We start from the raw sequence: 9,635 nt of genomic DNA on the forward strand, positions 1-9,635 counted from the left end.
AATGACCACAAAAAACCCAAGCAAAGCTAAACTATTCAAAACCATAGGTTAGGATATGTGTCCACAAGGATGGAAAAAAAACAGAGTACAAACAGAGCGAAATAGGCTATAGGCCTATAGGACCTACTCATCGACACTATGACATTAAACAAAAAATATAAAGGGATAGACATAGATGAGGGTACATTATATGATGCTCTCTCACCCACAGCTCTTGACTATCTTAGCTATGGAGAACATTTTCTAAGGGTGTATTGTAGCCCAAGGGCACCTCACTCAAAAAACATTCATACTGTGATGCTGGCATTATGCACCCTGCCTGTAAGGTTGTCTGAAAACACAACATGTAAAATACATGTAAGCCACCTAAAATGCCTTTTTCAGACTTCATTGAACTGCATGTTTACTGCATGCCAACCTACTTTCAATCTTAATTTCACTTCTCGGGGAAAATAATTGGAGACCATATATCATATGAATAAAGAAGGGTATGTTCAGGATGTTTTGGAGTTTCACTATTGAGAGTGACCATGGTGGCTGGCACCCGCTGCTAGACTGGGCTATAAAAAAACTGAGTTGGGCATTTTCAGCAGAAATTAGTCATCCAGGCATCCAGAGAGACAATGAAGAATGAATGAAGAGAGACAATGATGAACCTAATATGAGCTATGTTGGCTGCAACAGCCAATATGTTGCATTATACACATGTCATTGTCTTGGAAAAGGCCTCTTAGTGACATGAGGACTGATACCATTGAGGGAGGGCCAGGCAAAAAAAAAAATCACAAGGGCAATGCCCTGCAGCCTATATATGCCATATGGCCAATGCAGCCATGTTGGCACCATGGCAGACATCACCATTTTGTCTGTGTTCCATCTTGGGGCCCACTTGATTTTTTTTTTTTTTTTTCAAATGTCCGGGGTCCACCTCTGATCCAATAATCAATAAAACTCAAATAAACAGTTAACAGCAACACACACTATTTAGACTTTTTGAAAATTAATTCAAGGCCCGCTTGGGATATGCTACCGTCAGGACCCACCAGGCCCCCAGTTTAAGAAACTTTTGAGAGATATTTTCTGGTGAAACCATTAGCCTACTTCTTCTCAGTATGAAAACTAAATCGCTGTACAACGCGAGAAAATGACAGCAATAGACAAGTCCTTGCCATGGTCGTTTGCTCATGCTGACCACTAGAGGTCCATTCGTCATTGCTGAACTGACGCTGGAAATAAAGTGCGGCAATGGCCTGGGTGCAATTTTGTCAACTGTAATACAATTCCTTTGGCTTTGGAAATCAGAAATGTTTACCATTTTCCGATTAATGGGACAAAGGGCTACGCACAGGAAATAACTTTGTTGGTTTGGCTGGACTAACTCTTATAGCAGTTGTAGGCCTATCACTCACTAGGATTGAGGGGAAAAGAAAGAAGGAACTGTGTTTGGGCTGGTCACTGTGTTTGGGCTGGTCTCTGACGGTGTCCTCGACTGTGGGAAACTTTGTGAATTGAGCACCCATACATTATCATGTTAATTGTGGGAGGAGGCAGAGGGGGTGGGCTGTGTGAATAAAGGGGGTAAATGGGATCTAGTCCACACTTTGTCGTGTTTGTTAAAAGTTTCCCTTATCTTCAAAACGGTGCTGGCAGTCTTTTAAATCTGATCGAAAAGGGTTTCACACGTTAACCTGGGCAATTAGCTGGAATAAAATTGTGGTGACAATGACGGCCTCAAACATCGGAAACGTCTCTGAGAAAAATTCTAATCCTAAAGAAGAACGCAAGGTAAGGATGATTTGACTTTTCTTTAACATATCTTCGTGGCATAGGCTATATGCTATCAGGGGGGAACAACCCTTCGTCTGTGTAGCCTACGGCATGCCCGATATTTTCATTTTAAATAGGCCTATGCCAATGCAATTGTCTAGTAGCCTACCGCAATTAAACTTTGGACAAACAAAAATAGGCTAGGCCTATTCCTGTCTCAAGTTGCCAACCAACAGTTGGTCTTGCTGGCTTTAGGATAGGCCACAAGATGGGGATGCCTACGACTGCATGTCAAAATAATTCGGATGAACATGATTTAAAAGTAGCACACTCCAATCTCGTGCGAATTAAACGAAACAAGAAACGCTGCTCATTATTTCCTCGTGGTGAGTAGCCTACTTTTATATTTCGGTAGGGGGCGCTATAGGATTTGGCTACAAAATTGTGCTGGTGGAACACTTTGCATCCACAGATGGCGGAGGTTTACTCATGGGGTAGCCTAGGCCTACATGATATGCTACTGTGAGGTTTCAGGGTGCCCCTCAAACATAGCCTACTTTTTTGTTTTTGCTTTAAATTGGTCAATCACTCATGATCTTGTCCTCTCATTATGTTCTATTAGCTCAGAAAACCTCTGATTGAGAAGAAACGCAGAGAGAGAATAAACTGCAGCCTTGAGCAACTTAAGGGCATCATGGTTGATGCTTACAACTTGGATGTGAGTATACCGCCCCCCCCCCTCTCTCACACACACACACACACACACACACACACACACACACACACACACACACACACACACACACACACAGCGCCTTTACTTAAGGCAAGGCAAGGCAAGTTTATTTATATAGCGCATTTCATACACAGGTGCAACTCAATGTGCTTCACAAAGTTAACAAATGTAAATGAAAGGAAACAGGGAAGAAAGAAGGAAATGAATTAGAGTCAAAAAGCATTTAAAAACATTAAGATAAAACATAAGGTAAAAATAATAATAAAATAAAATAAAATGAAACAAATTAAATAAAAAATAAAAATAATAAGAATAAGTAATTTAAGCTAGGGGAAAGCATCTGAGAACAGCTTTGTCTTGAGTCTAGATTTAAAGCTATCAATAGTGGGTGCATTTTTTATGTCATCTGGAAGCTGGTTCCAAAGCTTTGAAGCATAGAAGCTAAAGGCTGCCTCTCCACACTTTGTTTTGACTTTTGGAATCACCAGCAAATTCTTCTCCGTTGACCTTAGTGACCTAGTTGGTGCATACAGCTGAAACATATCCAGTAGATATGTGGGTCCCATTCCATTTAGTGATTTAAACACAAGTAGCATAGCCTTAAAATCAATTCTGTAGCTTACTGGGAGCCAATGCAGCGATCTTAAAATTGGAGTAATGTGGTCGAACTTCCTTGTCTTTGTAAGAACCCTTGCAGCTGCGTTTTGTACAAGTTGAAGCTGTTTAATGGTTTTATTGGGGAGGCCAGTAAAAAGACTGTTACAGTAATCAACTTTACTAGAAATAAAGGCATGTATTAGCTTCTCCAGATCATGTTTAGACATCAGGCCCCTAAATTTAGAGACGTTTTTTATGTGATAAAATGCAGACTTAGTAATAGCTTTCATGTGACTGTTGAAGTTTAGGTCACTGTCAATGAGGACCCCAAGATTTTTAACTGATTTTTACTTACACATGCACATAGACAAAATATATGTGGTTATTCATTTGTTATACATGATTCATCCTGTTGCCATTTTACTGATTCTTCTGAGAAATGGTGTGTCAAGAAAAAAACACTATTAACCAAAATGACTTTATTATTTTGTTCCAAGCAATCCAAGCTGGAGAAGGCAGACGTCCTGGAGATCACCGTACAGCACATGGAGGGCATGCAGCGAGGCCTCGTCTCAGGTGGGAATCAGGAATCAATGTAGTGTCACAACCTTTACCCCGTAAGACACGACACCTGTTGTAAATGAACTGTTTCCAGAATGGCAATGACCAAGTCGAAATGTAGTGCTGTATTATTATGTATTGTTATTAAGACCCTGTGTACTGTTATAGTGGTGTGGTACTACTGTAGTTAAGAGTTTACAGTGCCTATTACAGTGTTTCACTGGTGGAATGGTGGGCATTAATTACTAGGGGTGGGGAACACAGTCTCTAGGGCCTTAAGGACATTTTATCCGGACCCCGATATAATTTTCATGTTATGCACTTTCACATGAAATATGACATGTTTTTGAAAGCTATATCAAGCTAAATCTCAGAAATTACATTTGCAATTTAAGTTATATTTCCAGGGGACCTAGTGAAGGTGGGGTCTGTGGCCACCTTCAATATAGGCCTAAAGTGCGGGTGAAAATCCTGGTGTTTGTTCATAGTACGGCCCTTGGAGGACTTCATACAATTTGAAGTGGCCCTTGAATGAAAATGGTTCCCCGGCCCTACCGTGGTACAAATGACAGGGCACTCGTTTGCTACATGGCCGACCCGGGTTCGATTCCCGACCTGCGTCCTTTGCCGACAATTTCCCATCTCTCTCTCCCCACTCGCTTCCAGTCATTACCTTCACTGCCAAATAAACAAAAAAAAACACCCCCCCCCCCCAAAAAAAAAAAAAAGAAAGAAAAAAAGAAGACGGTTCCCCACCCTAGGGCTACAGCAACACTCCACTTTTGAAAACAGGCTCGCCTTCCACCTCCCTTCAACTTGTTGGGTTTTACCTTAATTCTGTTCATCCAGATTTTCTCTTTAGTCCGGCAACATTATGTATTAATGTCACGCATCATTGAATTGGATTGGACCACCAAGCGCCTATCGGGTCCAATCTGTTTCATACATGCCACCTTGGAACTAGGAATAATCTGGGAATGGCTGGATGAACGCTAAAGGTAAAACTCAGTAATTCAAGGGGAGGAGGAAATGAGCATATTACCAAAAATGGTGGGTTGTTGCAACAAGAAATGGGATAAGTTAGGCCTCATAGTTCTATAAAAGAAGAATGAAAATCCACACACTGTTGCTGCTCACCGATTTATTCAACAAAACGTTTCGACCAGGCAGTCTTCGTCAGGTGTGTCTCACTGCCTGAGGTTGAAACGTTGTGTTCGGTGAACATCGGTGAGCAGCAGCAGTGTGCGGATTTTTCCTCCTTCTTTTCCGCGTCTTTGTTTGATCCAGCACCTGTTTTACCGGATGGGCACGCATCCCTCACACTACTTTAGGCCTCATCGTTGTCCCTTGTGTCTCATCATTACACAGGAGGTTCCAGCTCCACCATCAACTTCGAGTCGCGTCAGCGCTACAGCAGCGGCTACATCCAGTGCATGCAGGAGGTCCACAACCTGCTACTCAGCTGCCCCGGCATGGACAAGACGCTGGGAGCTCGGCTTCTCAACCACCTGCTTAAGTCTCTGCCCCACATCAGTGGCGAGAACGCAGCCACAGCAGCCGGCAGCGGTGGCAACTCTGGCCCCAACATCAGCAGCGGCAGCCGAAGCAGCAGTCCCCACTCTCCACTCTCCCCAGCCCCAGCCCCAGCCCCAGCCCCCGCCACCCCTGCTCCCCTTCCAGTTCCGATGGCCACTTCTCAGCAGCGTTCATCTCTGCCCCCCTCTCTCTCCCCTCCTCTCCTCCCCCAGGGCCCCAGCAGCAGCAGCAGCCACCGCCACCGCTCCCAGCCCCAGCCCCAGCCCCAGCCCCATCCCTCTCCTGGCATTCCGCAGCTGAATGAGGGGGGGCGGATTGGTGGTCCTGGGAGGAGGGAGGAACCTCCCACTTCCAGCTCCCCGTCGACACTCTCCTCCCTCTCCTCCTCCTCCCCCAGCCCCCAGCCTACAGGAGGACACGCTCTCCCGCATGGCCTTGCCCTGCCCCCACTCTTTCCAGCGGGGGACCCCTCCATGTGGAGGCCATGGTGAGGTTTGGGGGCATGCTCTCTTTAGTCCTGATGCCCCTCACCATGCTCACCCCTTCCCCCCTCCGTTCAACTTCTGCTCTCTGCTCTTTCTTTATTACACTCATCTGTCTTGTCTTGTGGAAGAACTGAGCTCTGAGTCTCTCTCTCTCTCTCTCTCTCTCTCTGGATAAGAAATAGTAGCTGGGTCAGGTGGTTCCCAAAGGGGGGCTTAATTTTAACCACCGGGTATTCATTTGCCTTGTGTGTTTTCTTTTTTCTTTTCTTTTCTCCACCTAAAATGAGGGCAGGGTGCTCCCTGTGACAATGCCATGAATGTGGGCCGGGTGACAATGCCATGAATGTGGGCCGGATGACACAGCACAATCTTCTCCAGTCTCTTCAGGAGCTGGGAGCTCATCTTACACGAGTTGCCTCTTATGAAGCCATCGGTCCAAATAAAGTTATGCATTATGAAGTAAGGGCTAGTTTTTAGGTCAGTTTAGCTTAGTTTAATTTAGTTTAGTTTATTGGTGTAGTTGATAAAGACCACGTACTGAATGTGAATTGGCAAATTTGTATCTGTGGTATAAAAAAAAGATACTGACTCTTGTTATCAAATATGTCACATCCTCAAAACACTCACCGTGTATAAGAAGAAGATGAGGACAGCAACTTACACAACATTGTGAAGAATAAACATCTTGCACAATACATAGAATGCAGGGAATATCAAGTTTGGTTTCTGAGCCATTTTCAAATTTAAACCTTTTACAATCTCTAAGAGAAAGGGGGATTGAATGCATTGAATACACAACATATATCCTGTGGGTTTTTCTTGGGCTGGTGTCTTTTCACTTCCCTTTGTATGAATATCTAGCTGTATGAAACGACTGTTCGTAAACACCTGCTTATAGACAACTATGCATTGTCATGAAGTCTCCAATCCTTGTTGGATAACAGGGATGATGGAGATATTAATACGGATGCAATTTCTGAATTTCAGCCTTGTACATTACAAGAAAAGTGGATATAGTACCTCATATTGAAGATGAAGTTCAACCACACAAGTTTAGTTGGAACTGTATGAAATGTCTTTTTCACTTTTGTCCTGTTTTTTTGTTGTTGATGTTGTGGTCAATCTTCACATGCTAATTGTAATGAATGTATTACACTTTATCAGCATTGTAGAAAGAAAAAAAAACAATAAATAACACAAAAATGACTTGAGTATTATCATGTGTGTTGATGATTGAGAAACACTTGTAGTCCAACTTATAATGTTTGAGGTATGCAACATTTTTTTCACTAATAACAAAATGGTAAAGTACTTCAGTAAGTACAGTAGGCCTACAGTAAAATGTGGCACAATATAATCACAGGAATAGCAGGGTTCCCACACGTCCTGGAAAACCTGGAAATTTAGAGATGTGTTTTCAAGTCCTTGAAAGTCCTGGAAATTCACCAAAAAGTCCTGGAAAAAAATATTTGTCCTGGATTTTTTTTTCCTTCAACTTTTTCCCGATTTTGTTTGTGGTATAATTTTTACTCTTGTCCGAGTCTAGACATGACGATTCAATTTATATCCACCTATTGAATACATTATTGTCCACACACACACAGTTTGGTCAGGTTGCCATCTTTGATTGCACTTATACACAGTCATATTCTTTGACTCAGTGTTGCCAAAAGTTGCTAGAAGTCGCTAGTTGGCTTGCTGAAAAGTCGCTAGCTGATATCATGGCGTTATATCTCTCGAAAACCTGCTTACGGTCATAATAGGCCTACAAATAGGCAGTGCTAGCACTTCCTTACAAAAAATTGTACTGCTATCTTTTTTGGAGATCAGAGCTTTCAGTCTCACTAGCCACTTTGAAAGCTAGTTTGATCTTTGGTGTGACAAATCACAGTAGTCGCATCAATTGTTTGTATGCAAGAATATTCCAGAGAAAAAGAAACTGGCAACAAAACTGGCTTGCAGAAAGACAGAAACCACTGGCCACAATGGTTGGTGAGCAAAAAAGTCAAAGTCAAGTCTTGTGGAGAATGCATTTAAATCCAAGTAGGCCTACACTCATTTTTGCGATAAGAGAGAGACTATTAAGGTATTAATTTCTGAGATAATGTGACATTAATGTGAGTTTAAATTGCACTTCCATTTAATTCCGAATAAATGTTTTGTGGATCAGAAAGCATTTCAATTGAACAGAGGCTGCATGTGCCGTGCTTGCGAAATTTGACATAGGGGTGTGGTCGCCAAGCTCCAGCAGATTCCTACTAGCGGGACAGCTGGTGATCTTCAACCGCAACCCAGGTCAATACCTTTGGACAAAGAACATAGAATGGATAAGAACGCTTATTCGCAGGAAATTGCATTGGCCACGGTGTAGTATGGGGGCGTAGCCCGGGGACACCATGCGCAGTGGATGCAAGGCCATGATCGATAAAAATTGTGACACTGGAAACTCCGCAATTTGAATTGCATTGTGGGTGCGAGGAGCTGCTGCTAGTTCCGGCCCGGTCAAAATAGGATGTCCTGTCGTCAATGTTCAGTTTGTGGTTAAATTACAGCTGTCATTCAGCCTTAATTACAGCTGACACAAATTCACTATGTCCTATGACCTGTTCCACACTCCGGCCCTGGCGGTAGTGGCTTTGCATTTTACCTTGCCGCCAGTACTAAGCAAATAACGTACATTGGATAAGAAGTATCACTCAATGGAAAATGCATTGGGTTAGGTGTAGACACTGTGCTCATGGTCAGTGGGTGCAACGCCATAATGGATAAAATCTGAACTCTGTAACTTTGCAAAATTGGTCAAGAGAGGAGATCCAGTTGTCAGTGTTTAATGTAATCCCTCCTATCACTAGTCTCCTTAGTACTAACTGCAGAAGAAGAAAGTGACTCCCCTTGCGGCCATGCTCTTATGACGTCTTTGGACGTACCCTCTTCCCTAACACACTGTACTCATTCATTACAACTCATTTCAACCTTAAAGTCACATTGTCTCTAAAATGCATTGTGTGTCGCTGTGTATGTCCAAATTGTGGGTCCGACGGATGAAATATCCGTCCTGAATTATCCAAAAATAGTCCTGGAAATGTCCTGGAAATATCCTGGAAAATTATTTTTGAAAAGGCGTGGGAACCCTGAATGGCCTATACATGACCTTGTCAAACCAGCATGACCTGTCCTGAGAAACACTAGTATGGGAAACACTACATTTGCCTTCTTCAGATTTTGGGCATAGTTGACAGAAATCATAACTGATAGACTGCATTCATATAGTACCTTCGCAATCTGCAGTACTCCGGCCCAGGGCACTTTCATTTACACGTACACACTAATGAGAAAAGTCAGTAACCAACGCACACACTAAGGAAAGCAGGAGGTTCAGAATCTGTCTGACCATTCTGAGATCAGGAATCAAGTCAGTGAGCCAGATGTGAGCAGGTTCACGATGAACACACGTGACAGACATGAGAAAGTCTGGAGATGCCGAGGAGAATGGTATGCTACCACATCATTTGTGAAAAGCACAATGCGCCAAATGGTGAATATGCCAGCTTTGAGGCCTACGGTGCCGCTCTGTAAGCATAGGCCCTATATGTGGACGTTGCGCCCTACCCTCCTCATAAAATCTGTTTGTGAGTCATATGTTGAGTTATTTGAGCAGAAACATGCACTTCAGCCTGCATAGCTCATCTTGCAGGGCTCCGGCAGTGGTCTTTCTGTGCCACCTGGTATAAGGAATGAGATAGTGATTCCACTGCTGGGTTGTAATCCGTCCTATGGCCTCCTCCACGCCCCCTGGTGTATTGGCATGTCTCATGGCATCTCCACCTTGCTCTGGGCACTGAGCTGATGGACACAGCAAACCTTCTTACCACAGCACACATGTATGTGCCATCTTGGATGAGTACCACTAGCTGAACAACTTCAGTGGGTGATAGATACGGTAGCCTACCTAA

At 43.4% G+C, this 9,635-nt stretch overlaps 1 protein-coding gene across 1 annotated transcript; it reads left to right on the forward strand.

Moving 5' to 3' along the window:
* The first annotated feature begins 1,593 nt into the window (after positions 1–1,593).
* her8a (hairy-related 8a) lies at positions 1,594–5,688 on the forward strand. Its single transcript, XM_063187631.1, has 5 exons — positions 1,594–1,785; positions 2,390–2,485; positions 3,598–3,676; positions 5,030–5,340; positions 5,494–5,688. The coding sequence occupies exons 1-5, from the start codon at positions 1,723–1,725 to the stop codon at positions 5,686–5,688; spliced, it is 744 nt and encodes a 247-aa protein (XP_063043701.1). The 5' UTR covers positions 1,594–1,722.
* The last annotated feature ends 3,947 nt before the right edge of the window (positions 5,689–9,635 follow it).

This window comes from Engraulis encrasicolus, chromosome 21, assembly GCF_034702125.1.
Source record: "Engraulis encrasicolus isolate BLACKSEA-1 chromosome 21, IST_EnEncr_1.0, whole genome shotgun sequence".
NCBI classification, from domain to species: Eukaryota; Metazoa; Chordata; class Actinopteri; order Clupeiformes; family Engraulidae; genus Engraulis; species Engraulis encrasicolus.

Excerpts from the sequence above, each read along its gene's own strand:
- her8a (XM_063187631.1), top strand. The coding sequence starts at position 1,723 with ATGACGGCCTCAAACATCGGAAACGTCTCTGAGAAAAATTCTAATCCT. Across the intron at positions 2,486-3,597 it reads TTGATGCTTACAACTTGGAT|CAATCCAAGCTGGAGAAGGC; the intron begins GTGAGTATACCG and ends TTTTGTTCCAAG. Across the intron at positions 5,341-5,493 it reads CCACCCCTGCTCCCCTTCCA|CTGAATGAGGGGGGGCGGAT; the intron begins GTTCCGATGGCC and ends GGCATTCCGCAG.